The sequence below is a fragment of the Oncorhynchus mykiss genome, chromosome 25 (assembly GCF_057628025.1).
Source record: "Oncorhynchus mykiss isolate SJ-2025 chromosome 25, ASM5762802v1, whole genome shotgun sequence".
Lineage (NCBI taxonomy): Eukaryota > Metazoa > Chordata > Actinopteri > Salmoniformes > Salmonidae > Oncorhynchus > Oncorhynchus mykiss.
The window spans coordinates 4,421,396-4,439,458 of NC_143046.1; the positions used below are offsets into that span (position 1 = coordinate 4,421,396).

General features: G+C 46.7%; 1 protein-coding gene across 9 annotated transcripts in view; it reads right to left on the bottom strand.

The window, feature by feature from the left end:
* Positions 1 to 18,063, bottom strand: part of LOC110504518 (RING finger protein 44) — a 60,327-nt gene that overhangs the window by 27,334 nt on the left and 14,930 nt on the right. For 5 of the 9 annotated variants that reach the window (XM_036970243.2, XM_036970246.2, XM_090220073.1 and 2 more), the window contains 5 exons: positions 15,661 to 15,847; positions 12,841 to 13,075; positions 12,373 to 12,540; positions 10,293 to 10,469; positions 4,866 to 5,036 (listed from right to left, as the gene is read on the bottom strand). In XM_036970243.2, the coding sequence (XP_036826138.2) occupies positions 4,866 to 5,036; positions 10,293 to 10,469; positions 12,373 to 12,540; positions 12,841 to 13,075; positions 15,661 to 15,767 (858 nt within the window). In that variant the 5' untranslated portion in view covers positions 15,768 to 15,847. The remainder of the gene's footprint in view (positions 1 to 4,865; positions 5,037 to 10,292; positions 10,470 to 12,372; positions 12,541 to 12,840; positions 13,076 to 15,660; positions 15,848 to 18,063) is intronic. The other 4 variants (XM_090220075.1, XM_036970247.2, XM_090220074.1 and 1 more) reach the window with 1 other exon arrangement.

An 18,063-nucleotide genomic window follows, 5' to 3' on the forward strand; every position in this document is an offset into this window, starting at 1 on the left:
GAGGTGGCAGGTAGCCTAGTGGTTAGAGTGTAGAGGTGGCAGGTAGCCTAGTGGTTAGAGTGTAGAGGTGGCAGGTAGCCTAGTGGTTAGAGTGTAGAGACGGCAGGTAGCCTAGTGGTTAGAGTGTAGAGGTGGCAGGTAGCCTAGTGGTTAGAGTGTAGAGGTGGCAGGTAGCCTAGTGGTTAGAGTGTAGAGACGGCAGGTAGCCTAGTGGTTAGAGTGTAGAGACGGCAGGTAGCCTAGTGGTTAGAGTGTAGAGGTGGCAGGGTAGCCTAGTGGTTAGAGTGTAGAGGTGGCAGGTAGCCTAGTGGTTAGAGTGTAGAGACGGCAGGTAGCCTAGTGGTTAGAGTGTAGAGACGGCAGGTAGCCTAGTGGTTAGAGTGTAGAGGTGGCAGGGTAGCCTAGTGGTTAGAGTGTAGAGGCGGCAGGTAGCCTAGTGGTTAGAGTGTAGAGACGGCAGGTAGCCTAGTGGTTAGAGTGTAGAGGCGGCAGGTAGCCTAGTGGTTAGAGTGTAGAGGTGGCAGGTAGCCTAGTGGTTAGAGTGTAGAGGTGGCAGGTAGCCTAGTGGTTAGAGTGTAGAGGTGGCAGGTAGCCTAGTGGTTAGAGTGTAGAGACGGCAGGTAGCCTAGTGGTTAGAGTGTAGAGGTGGCAGGTAGCCTAGTGGTTAGAGTGTAGAGGTGGCAGGTAGCCTAGTGGTTAGAGTGTAGAGGTGGCAGGTAGCCTAGTGGTTAGAGTGTAGAGACGGCAGGTAGCCTAGTGGTTAGAGTGTAGAGGTGGCAGGTAGCCTAGTGGTTAGAGTGTAGAGGTGGCAGGTAGCCTAGTGGTTAGAGTGTAGAGACGGCAGGTAGCCTAGTGGTTAGAGTGTAGAGACGGCAGGTAGCCTAGTGGTTAGAGTGTAGAGGTGGCAGGGTAGCCTAGTGGTTAGAGTGTAGAGGTGGCAGGTAGCCTAGTGGTTAGAGTGTAGAGACGGCAGGTAGCCTAGTGGTTAGAGTGTAGAGACGGCAGGTAGCCTAGTGGTTAGAGTGTAGAGGTGGCAGGGTAGCCTAGTGGTTAGAGTGTAGAGGCGGCAGGTAGCCTAGTGGTTAGAGTGTAGAGACGGCAGGTAGCCTAGTGGTTAGAGTGTAGAGGCGGCAGGTAGCCTAGTGGTTAGAGTGTAGAGACGGCAGGTAGCCTAGTGGTTAGAGTGTAGAGGTGGCAGGGTAGCCTAGTGGTTAGAGTGTAGAGGCGGCAGGTAGCCTAGTGGTTAGAGTGTAGAGGTGGCAGGTAGCCTAGTGGTTAGAGTGTAGAGGTGGCAGGTAGCCTAGTGGTTAGAGTGTAGAGACGGCAGGTAGCCTAGTGGTTAGAGTGTAGAGGCGGCAGGTAGCCTAGTGGTTAGAGTGTAGAGACGGCAGGTAGCCTAGTGGTTAGAGTGTAGAGGTGGCAGGGTAGCCTAGTGGTTAGAGTGTAGAGGCGGCAGGTAGCCTAGTGGTTAGAGTGTAGAGGTGGCAGGTAGCCTAGTGGTTAGAGTGTAGAGGTGGCAGGTAGCCTAGTGGTTAGAGTGTAGAGACGGCAGGTAGCCTAGTGGTTAGAGTGTAGAGGTGGCAGGTAGCCTAGTGATTAGAGTGTAGAGGCGGCAGGGTAGCCTAGTGGTTAGAGTGTAGAGGTGGCAGGTAGCCTAGTGGTTAGAGTGTAGAGGTGGCAGGTAGCCTAGTGGTTAGAGTGTAGAGGTGGCAGGTAGCCTAGTGATAGAGTGTAGAGGTGGCAGGTAGCCTAGTGGTTAGAGTGTAGAGGCGGCAGGTAGCCTAGTGGTTAGAGTGTAGAGGTGGCAGGTAGCCTAGTGGTTAGAGTGTAGAGGTGGCAGGTAGCCTAGTGGTTAGAGTGTAGAGGTGGCAGGTAGCCTAGTGGTTAGAGTGTAGAGGTGGCAGGTAGCCTAGTGGTTAGAGTGTAGAGGTGGCAGGTAGCCTAGTGGTTAGAGTGTAGAGGTGGCAGGTAGCCTAGTGGTTAGAGTGTAGAGGTGGCAGGTAGCCTAGTGGTTAGAGTGTAGAGGTGGCAGGTAGCCTAGCGGTTAGAGTGTAGAGGTGGCAGGTAGCCTAGCGGTTAGAGTGTAGAGGTGGCAGGTAGCCTAGCGGTTAGAGTGTAGAGGTGGCAGGTAGCCTAGTGGTTAGAGTGTAGAGGTGGCAGGTAGCCTAGTGGTTAGAGTGTAGAGGTGGCAGGTAGCCTAGTGGTTAGAGTGTAGAGGTGGCAGGTAGCCTAGTGGTTAGAGTGTAGAGGTGGCAGGTAGCCTAGCGGTTAGAGTGTAGAGGTGGCAGGTAGCCTAGTGGTTAGAGTGTAGAGGTGGCAGGGTGGCCTAGTGGTTAGAGTGTAGAGGGGGCAGGGTAACCTAGTGGTTAGAGTGTAGAGGTGGCAGGGTAGCCTAGTGGTTAGAGTGTTGAGGAGGCAGGTAGCCTAGTGGTTAGAGTGTAGAGGTGGCAGGGTAGCCTAGTGGTTAGAGTGTAGAGGTGGTAGGTAGCCTAGTGGTTAGAGTGTAGAGGCGGCAGGGTGGCCTAGTGGTTAGAGTGTAGGGGCGGCAGGGTAGCCTAGTGGTTAGAGTGTAGAGGTGGCAGGTAACCTAGTGGTTAGAGTGTAGAGGCGGCAGGGTAGCCTAGTGGTTAGAGTGTAGAGGTGGCAGGTAACCTAGTGGTTAGAGTGTAGAGGCGGCAGGGTGGCCTAGTGGTTAGAGTGTAGGGGGGGCAGGGTAACCTAGTGGTTAGAGTGTAGAGGTGGCAGCGTAGCCTAGTGGTTAGAGTGTAGAGGTGGCAGGTAGCCTAGTGGTTAGAGTGTAGAGGTGGCAGGGTGGTCTAGTGGTTAGAGTGTAGAGGTGGCAGGGTGGTCCGGTGGTTAGAGTGTAGAGGTGGCAGGGTGGTCTAGTGGTTAGAGTGTAGAGGCGGCAGGTAGCCTAGTGGTTAGAGTGTAGAGGTGGCAGGTAACCTAGTGGTTAGAATGTAGAGGTGGCAGCGTAGCCTAGTGGTTAGAGTGTAGAGGTGGCAGGTAGCCTAGTGGTTAGAGTGTAGAGGTGGCAGGTGACCTAGTGGTTAGAGTGTAAGGTTGGCAGGGTGGCCTAGTGGTTAGAGTGTAGAGGTGGCAGGTAACCTAGTGGTTAGAGTGTAGAGGTGGCAGCGTAGCCTAAGGGTTAGAGTGTAGAGGTGGCAGGTAGCCTAGTGGTTAGAGTGTAGAGGTGGCAGCGTAGCCTAGTGGTTAGAGTGTAGAGGTGGCAGGTAGCCTAGTGGTTAGAGTGTAGAGGTGGCAGGTAGCCTAGTGGTTAGAGTGTAGAGGTGGCAGGTAGCCTAGTGGTTAGAGTGTAGAGGTGGCAGCGTAGCCTAGTGGTTAGAGTGTAGAGGTGGCAGCGTAGCCTAGTGGTTAGAGTGTAGAGGTGGCAGCGTAGCCTAGTGGTTAGAGTGTAGAGGTGGCAGCGTAGCCTAGTGGTTAGAGTGTAGAGGAGGCGGGTAGCCTAGTGGTTAGAGCGTTGAACTTGTAACCGAAAGGTTGCACGATCGAATCCCCTCGCTAACAAGGTAAAAAAATCTGTCGTTCTGCCCCTTAACAAGGCAGTTTAAAAAATGTTTGACCTTTTATTTAACCAGGCAAGTCAGTTAAGAACAAATTCTTATTTACAATGACGGCCAAGGAACAGTGGGTTAACTGGTCTAGGAACAGTGGGTTAACTGGTCTAGGAACAGTGGGTTAACTGGTCTAGGAACAGTGGGTTCCTAGGCCGTCATTGAAGATAAGAATTTGTTCTTAACTGACTTGCCGAGTTAAATAAAAGGTCAAACATTTTTTTAAATCTATTTTTGGTTGCATGTACCTTTTATTTGGAAGTACATACCGACGGTAACAGGAGTGTTGGATTCAGGGTTAAACTTCGAACATTGTTACACTCAGAAGTATAGGAACATTAGTTTACATAAGAGACAAGGAGGTGCTAAGTGCAGGGGAAACAGTTGATGTGACACTACTGATAAGGGGAGAAACTGGTAAAAGGCTCGGATCACTCAGTTCCCTGCTTAGCAAGAATGATGTCATGTTTAGCGATAAGGAGGAGACTCCACCCAAAGTGGGGTATGAATATCACCACAGGGGGAAGCCATGTTTTTGTTCTGAATTAATAATAATAATTAATCATCTGTAACTTGGTTAAGCTTCTCTGGTGTCTGAGTTATTTACTCTGATAGAACATAACATGAGAAATGACGATAGTTGCCGGTGAGTTTCATTGCGGTGAGTTTCAATCAGATACTGGTTCAGCTAGCTAGCTCTATATGATGTGAAGTCTTACCACTGGGAAGGGCAGGTGGGAGGTAAAGTCTTACCACTGAGAAGGGCAGGTGGGAGGTGAAGTCTTACCACTGAGAAGGGCAGGTGGGAGGTGAAGTCTTACCACTGAGAAGGGCAGGTGGGAGGTGAAGTCTTACCACTGAGAAGGGCAGGTGGGAGGTAAAGTCTTACCACTGAGAAGGGCAGGTGGGAGGTGAAGTCTTACCACTGAGAAGGGCAGGTGGGAGGTAAAGTCTTACCACTGAGAAGGGCAGGTGGGAGGTGAAGTCTTACCACTGAGAAGGGCAGGTGGGAGGTGAAGTCTTACCACTGGGAAGGGCAGGTGAAGTCTTACCACTGAGAAGGGCAGGTGGGAGGTGAAGTCTTACCACTGAGAAGGGCAGGTGGGAGGTGAAGTCTTACCACTGGGAAGGGCAGGTGGGAGGTGAAGTCTTACCACTGAGAAGGGCAGGTGGGAGGTGAAGTCTTACCACTGAGAAGGGCAGGTGGGAGGTGAAGTCTTACCACTGAGAAGGGCAGGTGGGAGGTGAAGTCTTACCACTGAGAAGGGCAGGTGGGAGGTGAAGTCTTACCACTGAGAAGGAGGGCATCTCCTGGTGCAGAGGCTCCTGAGGGAGGTACTGGAGGGGGACAGAGGGAGGCATCGCTGATGGGTGGTGGTGACTCGAGGCAGGGTAAGAGAACGTTCCTAATGGATGCTGGTCCCCCCTGAGGTCCACTTCATTCTCTACCCTATGGAGAGGCTGAGGGGAGAGGGAATGAGTGTGAGGGAACTAAAACAGTCAGGTTTCATACATTCTAACTCATTCCTTTTTAATTCACGAGGATCAACTACTATACAGAATGTGCATTCAGAAAGTACCACTGAAAGCAATAGAAGTATTTGGTTCATACATTCTAAATAAATCCTAAGCATTACATGGGCTTGCTCCTACCTATCTCTCTGATTTGGTCCTGCCGTACATACCTACACGTACGCTACGGTCACAAGACGCAAGCCTCCTAAATTGTCCCTAGAATTTCTAAGCAAACAGCTGGAGGCAGGGCTTTCTCCTATAGAGCTCCATTTTTATGGAACGGTCTGCCTACCCATGTGAGAGACGCAAACTCGGTCTCAATCTTTAAGTCTTTACTGAAGACTCATGTCTTCAGTGGGTCATATGATTGAGTGTAGTCTGGCCCAAGAGTGTGAAGGTGAACGGAAAGGCACTGGAGCAACAAACCGCCCTTGCTGTCTCTGCCTGGCCGGTTCCCCTCTCCACTGGGATTCTCTGCCTCTAACCCTATTACAGGGGCTGAGTCACTGGCTTACTGGTGCTCTTTCATGCCGTCCCTGGGAGGGGTGCGTCACTTGAGTCACTGACGTGATCTTCCTGTCTGGATTGGCGCCCCCACTGGGTTGTGCCTTGGCGGAGATCTTTGTGGGCTATACTCGGCCTGGTCTCAGGATGGTAAGTCGGTGGTTGAAGATATCGCTCTAGTGGTGTGGGGGCTGTGTTTTGGCAAAGTGGGTGGGGTTATATCCTGCCTGGTTGGCCCTGTCCGGGGGTATCGTCGGACGGGGCCACAGTGTCTCCCGACCCCTCCTGTCTCAGCCTCCAGTATTTATGGTGCAGTAGTTTATGTGTTGGGGGGCTAGGGTCAGTCTGTTATATCTGGAGTATTTCTCCTGTGTGAATTTAACTCACTCACTCACTCAGCCCTAGCACCATGCCTCATGACTACCTGGCTTCCTTGCTGTCCCCAATCAACTACTGTGTACTAGAAGACGTGAGGCGTACTTCTAAATGTTATTTGTAACGGACATGGGTCCCGTCATAATGCCTATTCCTTACATCAGGCAAAACGCTCTTGAACGTCTACAACTTGATAGAAAATATGTAGAAGTTGTAATAGACATACAGTGCCTTCGGGAAAGTATTCACACCCCTTGACTTTTACCAAAATGTTGTGCTGTAGCCTCAATTTAACATTTATTAAAACGAGATGTGTCACTGGCCTACACACAATATCCCACAATGTCAAAGTGGAATTGTGTTTTTTAAATGAATTACAAATAAAATGAAATGTCTTGAGTCAATAATTATTCAACCCCCTTTGCTGTAGCAAGTCTTAATACGTTCAGGAGTAAAAATGTGCTTAACAAGTCACAAAATAAGTTGCATGGACTCACTATGTGCAACAACAGTGTTTAATATTTTTTGAATGACTACCTTATCGCTGTACATACAATTATCTGTAAGGTCCCTCAATCAAGTAGTGAATAATCCAACACAGATTCAACCACAAAGACCAGGGAGGTTTTCCAATGCCTTGCAAAGAGTGGCACTTATTGGTATATGCATAAAAAAATGTTTTTAAAGCAGACATTGAATATCCCTTTGTGCATGGTGAAGATATTACACATTGGATGGTGTATCAATACACCAAGTCACTACAAAGACAAGTCCCCCTAACTCAGTTGCCGGAGAGGAAGGAAACCGCTCAGGAATTTCACCACGAGGCCAATGGTGACAAACAAACCTAAAAGGTCACCCCCCAGTCAATCCTGATCTGTTTTTTTACACATCAACCCTCCATTAATGTCAACGCAAGTGTTAGTCTCATGTTTCATGAGATTAAATTCTTTTAAATCCCTGAAATGCTCCATACGCACAAAGCTTAATTCACTCACATTTTGTGCACACATTTGTTTACATCCCTGTTAGGGAGCTTTTCTCCTTTGTCAAGATAATCCATCCACCTGACAGGTGTGGCATATCAAGAAGCTGATTAAACAGCATGATCATTACACAGATGCACCTTGTGCTGGGGCCACTTAAATGTGCAGTTTTGTCACAACACAATGCCACAGATGTCTCAAGTTGAGGGAGCGTGCAATTGGCATGCTGACTGAAGGAATGTCCACCAGAGCAGTTGCCAGAGAATTTAAAGTAAATTTATCTGCCATATTCAGCCTCCAACATCGTTTTAGAGAAGTTGGCGGTACATCCAACCGGCCTTACAGCCGCAGACCACGTGTAACCACGCTACACCAGGACCTCCACATCCGGCTTCTTCACCTGCGGGATGGTCTGAGACGAGCCACCCGGACAGCTGATGAAACTGTGGGTTTGCAAAACTGAAAGAATTTCTTCAATAACTGTCAGAAACCATGTCAGGGATGCTCATCTGTGTGTTCGTCGTCCTCACCAGGGTCATGACCTTACGGCAGTTCGACGTTGTAACCCACTTCGATGGGTAAAATGATCCCCTTCGATGGCCACTGGCACGCTGGAGAAGTGAGCGCCTCAAGGATGAATCCCGGTTTCAACTGTACCAGGCAGATGGCCGACAGCGTGTATGGCGTCGTGTGGGCGAGCGGTTTGCTGATGTCAACGTTGTGAACAGAGCGCTCCATGGTTATGGTAATGGGCAGGCAGGTATAAGCTACGAACAACGAACACAACTGCATTTTATCGATGGCAATTTGAATGCACAGAGATACCCGTGACGAGATGCTGAGGCCCATTGTCGAGCCATTCATCCACCGCCATCGCCTCATGTTTCAGCATGATAATGCACGGCCCCATGTCACAATTCCTGGAAGCTGAAAATGTCCCAGTTCTTTCACGGCCTGAATACACACCAGACCTGTCACCCATTGAGCATGTTCGGGATGCTCTGGATCGACGTGTACAACAGCGTGTTCCAGTTCCCGCCAATATTCAACAACTTCACACAGCCATTGAAGAGGAGTGGGGACAACATTCCACAGGCCACAATCAACAGCCTGATCAACTCTATGCGAAGGAGATGTGTCTCGCTGCATGAGGCAAACGGTGGTCATAGGAGACAGCGACTGGTTTCCTGATCCACCCCCTCTACCTTTCTTTTACGGTATCTGTGACAACCGGATGCATATCTGCAGTGGCTGAGCTCCTACTATGGAAAAGCCAGAGAAAACGAGACACCTTGAAGAGACCGTGCCGCCTTCCTGCCCCCGGACTTTCCCTACTTGACCACCTCCCTCAGACGACCACTCAAGCCATGATCTTTCTAATGGACTGTCCATCATGTTGGTTTTTCTAAATGACATATATTGTGTTGTAACTTTAAAGCGCTTTGAGATTTTTTTATGTAATGAATAACACTATAAAACAAGTGTAATAATTGATTATTACTTTTGACCAGAACCCCATAGGGCCCTGGTCTAAAGTAGTGCACTATATAGGGAGCCATAGGGGTCTGGTCTAAAGTAGTGCACTATATAGGGAATATGGCCCTGGTCTAAAGTAGTGCACTATATAGGGAATAGGGCCCTGGTTTATAGTAGTGCACTATATAGGGAATAGGGGCTCTGGTCTATAGTAGTGCACTATATAGGGAATAGGGCCCTGGTCTAAAGTAGTGCACTATATAGGGAATATGGCCCTGGTCTAAAGTAGTGCACTATATAGGGAATAGGGCCCTGGTTTATAGTAGTGCACTATATAGGGAATAGGGTTCTGGTCTATAGTAGTGCTCTATATAGGGAATATGGCCCTGGTCTAAAGTAGTGCACTATATAGGGAATAGGGCCCTGGTCTAAAGTAGTGCACTATATAGGGAATAGGGCCCTGGTCTATAGTAGTGCACTATATAGGGAATAGGGCTCTGGTCTATAGTAGTGCGCTATATAGGGAATAGGGCCCTGGTCTAAAGTAGTGCACTATATAGGGAATAGGGCCCTGGTCTAAAGTAGTGTGCTATATAGGGAATAGGGTTCTGGTCTATAGTAGTGCGCTATATAGGGAATATGGCCCTGGTCTAAAGTAGTGCACTATATAGGGAATAGGGCCCTGGTCTAAAGTAGTGCACTATATAGGGAATAGGGCTCTGGTCTATAGTAGTGCGCTATATAGGGAATAGGGCCCTGGTCTAAAGTAGTGCACTATATAGGGAATAGGGCCCTGGTCTAAAGTAGTGCACTATATAGGGAATAGGGTTCTGGTCTATAGTAGTGCGCTATATAGGGAATAGGGCCCTGGTCTAAAGTAGTGCACTATATAGGGAATAGGGTTCCGGTCTATAGTAGTGCGCTATATAGGGAATATGGCCCTGGTCTAAAGTAGTGCACTATATAGGGAATAGGGCCCTGGTCTAAAGTAGTACCACTATATAGGGAATAGGGCTCTGGTCTAAAGTAGTGCACTATATAGGGAATAGGGCCCTGGTCTAAAGTAGTGCACTATATAGGGAATAGGGCCCTGGTCTAAAGTAGTGTGCTATATAGGGAATAGGGCTCTGGTCTATAGTAGTGCGCTATATAGGGAATAGGGCCCTGGTCTAAAGTAGTGCACTATATAGGGAATAGGGTTCTGGTCTATAGTAGTGCGCTATATAGGGAATATGGCCCTGGTCTAAAGTAGTGCACTATATAGGGAATAGGGCCCTGGTCTAAAGTAGTGCACTATATAGGGAATAGGGCCCTGGTCTAAAGTAGTGCACTATATAGGGAATAGGGCCCTGGTCTAAAGTAGTGCACTATATAGGGAATAGGGCCCTGGTCTATAGTAGTGCGCTATATAGGGAATAGGGCCCTGGTCTAAAGTAGTGCACTATATAGGGAATAGGGCCCTGGTCTAAAGTAGTGCACTATATAGGGAATAGGGCCCTGGTCTAAAGTAGTGCACTATATAGGGAATAGGGCCCTGGTCTAAAGTAGTGCACTATATAGGGAATAGGGCTCTGGTCTATAGTAGTGCGCTATATAGGGAATAGGGCCCTGGTCTAAAGTAGTGCACTATATAGGGAATAGGGCCCTGGTCTAAAGTAGTGCACTATATAGGGAATAGGGTTCTGGTCTATAGTAGTGCGCTATATAGGGAATAGGGCCCTGGTCTAAAGTAGCGCACTATATAGGGAATAGGGCCCTGGTCTAAAGTAGTGCACTATATAGGGAATAGGGCCCTGGTCTAAAGTAGTGCACTAAATAGGGTGGAGGGAGCCATTTGGGACTCAGACGGAGGGGTACTCACCATGCGTGGGTGCTGCCTCTGAAGAGGGAGGAACTGGCTGAGAGGAGTGAGGTGAGGAGGCTGGTGGGGTGGCGGCCCCGGGGGGTTGGGGTGCAATATAAAATGTTCGCTGGAGATCAGGGGTGGGAAAGCTTGGTAAGACACTGGCAAATGCTGCATTGTACAGGCTTGGATGAGCTAGAAAAATAGAGAGAGAGAGAAAAAACAGACAGAACACACTGTTAAAAACAAAAATGGTAGTAATAAACAGTGTTTAACCATACAGAACAAGACTGGCAGGGCCGTACCTCAAGAAACCAATCCTACACAAGTCAAAGCAATAAGAAAATAATCATCTATGGATTATAAGCAATCTATGAATTGTTTATTACATTTGTTTATTTTATTTTACCTTTATTTAACTAGGCAAGTCAGTTTAAGAACAAATTCTTATTTACAATGACGGCCTCCAGAAGAACGGTGGGTTACCTGCCTTGTTCAGGGGGCAGAAAGACAGATGTTGACCTTGTCGGTTCTATGAGTATTACCAGCCAAATATGGCCAATCTTGACTCTACACAAACACCTGAGCAGGAGTGAATATGTCCACAGCACAGATGCAATGATGTGCTGCTAAACAGCATGAGAAAGAAGCAGTGTTGGTAGGGGTGCTACATCGACAGTGAACACAACTGAAGTGGTATGGTGTGTTAACAGTGGGTATGGTGTGTTAACAGTGGGTATGGTGTGTTAACAGTGGGTATGGTGTGTTAACAGTGGGTATGGTGTGTTAACAGTGGGTATGGTGTGTTAACAGTGGGTATGGTGTGTTGACAGTGGGTATGGTGTGTTGACAGTGGGTATGGTGTGTTAACAGTGGGTATGGTGTGTTAACAGTGGGTATGGTGTGCTAACAGTGGGTATGGTGTGTTAACAGTGGGTATGGTGTGTTAACAGTGGGTATGGTGTGTTAACAGTGGGTATGGTGAGTAGGAAGAGGTGTGTTAACAGTGGGTATGGTGTGTTAACAGTGGGTATGGTGTGTTGACAGTGGGTATGGTGTGTTGACAGTGGGTATGGTGTGTTAACAGTGGGTATGGTGTGTTAACAGTGGGTATGGTGTGTTGACAGTGGGTATGGTGTGTTAACAGTGGGTATGGTGCGTAGGAAGTGGTGTGTTAACAGTAGGAAGAGGTGTGTTAACAGTGGGTATGGTGCGTTAACAGTGGGTATGGTGTGTTGACAGTGGGTATGGTGTGTTAACAGTGGGTATGGTGTGTTAACAGTGGGTATGGTGTGTTAACAGTGGGTATGGTGTGTTAACAGTGGGTATGGTGCGTAGGAAGAGGTGTGTTAACAGTGGGTATGGTGCGTAGGAAGTGGTGTGTTAACAGTGGGAAGAGGTGTATCAACAGTGGGAATGGTGCGTAGGAAGTGGTGTGTTAACAGTGGGAAGAGGTGTATCAACAGTGGGAATGGTGCGTAGGAAGTGGTGTGTTAACAGTGGGAAGAGGTGTATCAACAGTGGGAATGGTGCGTAGGAAGTGGTGTGTTAACAGTAGGAAGCGGTGTGCTAACAGTGGGAAGAGGTGTGTTAACAGTGGGTATGGTGTGTTAACAGTGGGTATGGTGTGTAGGAAGAGGTGTATCAACAGTGGGAAGAGGTGTGTTAACAGTGGGTATGGTGTGTAGGAAGAGGTGTATTAACAGTGGGAAGAGGTGTGTTAACAGTGGGAAGAGGTGTGTTAACAGTGGGAAGAGGTGTGTTAACAGAGGGTATGGTGCGTAGGAAGAGGTGTATTAACAGTGGGAAGAGGTGTGTTAACAGAGGGTATGGTGTGTAGGAAGTGGTGTATCAACAGTGGGTATGGTGTGTAGGTAGCGGTGTGTTAACAGTGGGTATGGTGTGTAGGAAGTGGTGTATCAACAGTGGGTATGGTGTGTAGGTAGCGGTGTATTAACAGTGGGTATGGTGTGTTAACAGTAGGAAGAGGTGTGTTAACAGTGGGTATGGTGTGTAGGTAGCGGTGTGTTAACAGTGGGTATGGTGCGTTGCTGACATGGACGTCACTGACATTCCAGCTCTTCCTTTTCAAACTCACAGGAGGAGGAAGGCAGCAGAGCAGAGAGAGCTGTCCGCTGAACATTACCGAGCATGCTGGGAGCTGCTGACTGTTGCACCCTGGGAGAGGTTGCCCGGTGTGGATGGGGAAACCGTGCGTCGTCACCGTGGTAACAGTGTAAGAGATCGGAACGGATTCCTGGTGCATCTTGGTACAAGAGAGAAAACAGTAATTCAGACCATTTTTTTTTTTTTTAAGTCTAATTTTGAAGACTGTTCTGCGTATCACATCGGTTCTTTCTCCAAAAAGCTCACGGTACCATAGAACCTAACGGACGGCATAAATACCCCCACATCCGGCCCTGATCTTAACCCAGCGTGAATTTCAAATTAGCTAGACTACAACAGACACTGTGATAGTAATGAAAAAGGGGCCTGAGGCCCATCCCGGACATCACCTTTTCAATCTTCAGTCCCCCAACTACTACAGCGGTGTGTACCTACGCACCTGGTCGTGTACATCCACCATGATGGGGCTCTGTTGATGCCGAGGTGGGTGTGCGGCAGGGTGGAGCATGCGTGGCGGGGCACTGGCGTGGCTGTACTGTCTGGCCTCATCTAAAAGAACCCGCTGATGTTGCTGGGAGAAGAGAGAGGCGTGGTGGAAGTTCTCATCCTGGAGCGAGGAGTCGTGCAGTGCGACCGGTCGGTCTCGACTCCCCCACTGTCGTCTCACTGGCGGGCTGCAGGAACATCAAGTGAGCACATCCATGATACACCAGGCATACCATGCATTGTATGAAATTCTGTTTAGGGTATACTTAGATATATACTTTAATCTAAGTAGTATACTTATACTACTTAGATTAAAAGGCAAAGTAATGTTGTTTTGTTTTTTTACATTTAACATTTTTTTTTTTTATGAACATTAGAAGTTAGAGATGTTTAGTGGGGGAAAAAGGTTCCGAAACAACAGCTAGAATTTAAAGGTCGCCTTTAAGGATTTTTTTTGTTCCGGAACCACAAGTAAGCATGACACATCCAGAACACCGTGCGTGGACAATTAACACGATCCGTTTAGGATGTACGGTTGAAGAAGTCGGAACTTTACATACACCTGAGCAAAATATATTTAAAAATGAGTTTTTTTTTTTTCACAATTCATCCAAGAAACAATTCCCCGTCTTAGGTCAGGTAGGATCACCACTTTATTTTAAGAATGTGAAATGTCAGAATAATAGTAGAGAGAATGATTTATTTCAGCTTTTATTTCTTTCATCACATTCCCAGTGGGTCAGAAGTTTACATACACTCAATTAGTATTTGGTAGCATTGCCTTTAAATTGTTTGACTCGGGTAAAACGTTTTGGGTAACCTTCCACAAGCTTCCCACAATACGTTGGGTGAATTTTGGCCCATTCCTCCTGACAGAGCTGGTGTAACGGAGTCAGGTTTGTCGTCCTCCTTGCTCGCACACGCTTTTTCAGTTCTGCCCTCAAATTTTCTATAGGATTGAGGTCAGGGCTTTGTGATGGCCACTCCAATACCTTGACTTTGTTGTCCTTAAGCCATTGTGCCACAACTTTGGAAGTATGCTTGGGGTCATTGTCCATTTGGAAGACCCATTTGCGACCAAGCTTTAACTGACTGATGTCTTGAGATGTTGCTTCAATATATCCACATAATTTTCCTCCCTCATGATGCCATTTATTTTATGAAGTAGACCAGACCCTCCTGCAGCAAAGCACCCCCACAACATGATGCTGCCACCCCTGTGCTTCACGGTTGGGATGGTGTTCTCAGCCTGCAAGCCTCCCCCTTTTTCCTCCAAACATAACGATGGTCATTATGGCCAAACAGTTCTATTTTTGTTTCATCAGACCAGAGGACATTTCTCAAAAAAGTACGATCTTTGTCCCCATGTGCAGTTGCAAACCGTTGCCTGGCTTTTTTATGGCGGTTTTGGAGCCGTGGCTTCTTCCTTGCTGAGTGGCCTTTCAGGTTATGTCGATATAGGACTCGTTTATACTGTGGATATAGATACTTTTGTACCTGTTTCCTCCAGCATCTTCACATGGTCCTTTGTTGTTCTTCTGGGATTGATTTGCACTCTCCGCACCAAAGTACATTCATCTCTAGGAGACAGAACGCGTCTCCTTCCTGAGCGGTATGACGGCTGCGTGGTCCCATGTTGTTTATACTTGCGTACTATTGTTTGTACAGATGACCGTGGTACCTTCAGGTGTTTGGAAATTTCTCCCAAGGATGAACCAGACTTGTGGAGGTCTAAAGTTCGTTATCTGAGGTCTTGGTTGATTTATTTTGATTTTCCCATGATGTCAAGCAAAGAGGCACTGAGTTTAAAGGTAGGCCTTGAAATACATCCACAGGTACACCTCCAATTGACTCAAATTATGTCAATTAGCCTATCAGAAGCTTCTAAAGCGATGACATAATTTTCTGGAATTTTCCAAGCTGTTTAAGGCACAGTCAACATAGTGTATGTAAACCTTTGACCCACTAGAATTGTGATACAGTGAATTACAAGTTTAATAATCTGTCTGTAAACAATTGTTGGAAAATTACTTGTGTCATGCACAAAGTAGATGTCCTAACCAACTTGCCAAAACTATAGTTTGTTTACAAGAAATTTGTGGAGTGGTTGAAAAACAAGTTTTCATGTCTCCAACCTAAGTGTATGTAAACTTCCGACTTCAACTGTACTTAAGACAATTGTCATTATTTTTTGATACAAATACTTTTTTTATTTTTTCATTTTAAACTTTAATTCTGCTATTCTTCAGTTCATGTAAACTGGGAAAATAGTGTCTCAAATACATTCAAATAAGTGCTGTTTAGGCATTTGGTTCTTGAATACAGCACAAACGATTCCAAAACCGTATGTAGTAGACCAGAACACACCATACAGGAAACCTCAGGATGAATGGCCCGTCATCGCATGATGACAGCTGATTAAACAAAAAAAGGTCTCCGCTTCCCAAAATGGCAACCTATTCCCTTTACAGTGCACTACTTTTGACCAGGGTCTATAGGGTAGTAGTGCACTACTTTAGACCAGGGTCTATAGGGGTAGTAGTGCACTACTTTAGACCAGGGTCTATAGGGTAGTAGTGCACTACTTTTGACCAGGGCCTATAGGGTAGTAGTGCACTACTTTAGACCAGGGTCTATAGGGGTAGTAGTGCACTACTTTAGACCAGGGCCTATAGGGTAGTAGTGCACTACTTTTGACCAGGGCCTATAGGGTAGTGTACTATAGAGGGTGCCATTTGGAACACATCCAAGTACTGAAGGGAGTACTATTCACCTTCTCCTGAGGTGCTCTGGGGTGTTGCAGGGCTCTCCCAGGAACCTCCTCTGGTTCAAGGGGGCTGTCGGTGGCCGCCTAGTCACTGCTATTTCCCATGGTCGCATTGGTGACGTCGTGGGGACCGACGAAAAGGAGAGCAGGGGGGTGCTGGAGGCACTTGTGGCGTCTAACCTCTGTCTTTACCCTGAAAATGAAACACCATTAAAAACTACTTAACCACACTTCCCCATTCTCATAGTACACTACCCTACAGGCCCCTGGTCAAAAGTTATTGTTGTCTATCAACAATGACAAGCCAGACGGGTCTGACAATCTAGATGGAATATTACTGAGGATAATAGCAGACGATATCGCCACTCCTATTTGCAACATCTTGCATTTAAGCCTAGTAGAGAGTGTGTGCCCTCAGGCCTGGAGGGAAGCTAAAGTCATTCCACTACCTAAAAATAGTAAAGCCCCCTTTACTGGCTCAAATAGCCGACCAATCAGCCTGTTACCAACCCTTAGTAAACTTCTGGGATTTTTTTTTGGACCAGATACAATGCTATTTCACAGTAAACAAATTGACAACATACTTTCAGCACGCTGATAGGGAAGGACATGAAACAAGCACAGCACTTACACAAATGACTGATGATTGGCTGAGAGAAATTGATGATAAAATGATTGTAGGGGCTGTTTTGTTAGACTTCAGTGCAGCTTTTGATATTATTGATCATAGTCTGCTGCTGGAAAAACTTGTGTTTTATGGCTTTACACCCCCTGCTATAATGTGGATAAAGAGTTACCTGTCTAACAGAACACAGAGGGTGTTCTGGCTTTACACCCCCTGCTATAATGTGGATAAAGAGTTACCTGTCTAACAGAACACAGAGGGTGTTCTGGCTTTACACCCCCTGCTATAATGTGGATAAAGAGTTACCTGTCTAACAGAACACAGAGGGTGTTCTGGCTTTACACCCCCTGCTATAATGTGGATAAAGAGTTACCTGTCTAACAGAACACAGAGGGTGTTATGGCTTTACACCCCCTGCTATAATGTGGATAAAGAGTTACCTGTCTAACAGAACACAGATGGTGTTCTTTAGCTAAATCATATCAAATATAATCCAGTTAGAATCAGGAACTCCCCAGGGTAGCTGTTTAGGCCCCTTGCGTTTTATTTTTTTACTAATGACATGCCACTGACTAAGTAAAGCCAGTGTGTCTATGTATGCGGATGACTCAACACTATACACGTCAGCTACTACAGTGACTGAAATGACTGCAACACTCAACACATAGCTGCAGTTAGTTTCAGAGTGGGTGGCAAGGAATTAGTTAGCCCTAAATATTTCTAAAACTAAATGCATTGTATTTGGAACAAAAACACTCACTAAACCTCAACTAAATCTTGTAATAAATAATGTGGAAAATTGAGCAGGTTGAGGTGATTAAACTGCTTGGAGTAACCCTGGATTGTAAACGGTCATGGTCAAAACATTTTGATGCAGTAGTAGCTAAGATGGGGAGAAGTCTGTCTATAATAAAGAGATGCTCTTAAATCAAATCAAATTTTAACACACTGTCAACAAGGCAGGTCCTACAGGCCCTAGTTTTGTTGCACCTTGACTACTGTTCAGTCGTGTGGTCAGGTGCCACAAAAGAGGACTTTTGCAATTGCAATTGGCCCAGAACAGGAAAGCACGGCTGGCCCCTGGATCTGCACAGAGAGCTAATATTAATAATATGCATGTCAATCTGTCCTGGCTGAAAGTGGAGGAGAGATTGACTTCATCACTACTTGTATTTGTGAGAAGTATTGACATGAATGCACCGAGCTGTCTGTTTAAACTACTGGCACACAGCTCGGACACCCGTGCATACCACACAAGACATGCCACCAGAGGTCTCTTCACAATCCCCAAATCCAGAACAGACTATGTGGAGGCACACAGTAGTACATAGAGCCATGACTACATGGAACTCTATTCCACATCAAGTAACTGATGCAAGCGGTAAAATTAGATTTGAAAAAACAGATAAAAACACACCTTATGAAACAGTGGGGACTGTGAAGCAACACAAACATTGGCAGACACATGCGTACACACACACACACACACACATACGATAACACATGCATTATACACACACACATGTATTTAGTACTGTAGATATGTGGTAGTGGTGAAGTAGGGGCCCGAGGGCACACAGTGTGTTGTGAAATCTGTGAATGCATTTTTAAAAAAAGTTTTAAAATTGTATAAACGACCTTAATTTTGCCGGACCCCGGGAAGAGCAGCTGCTGCTTTGTCGGGAACTAATGGGGATCCATAATAAATACAAATACTAGCCTGGATATTCAAAACGGAGGTTGATTTGAAATGTATTAACGTATTACACTATACGGTGCATTCG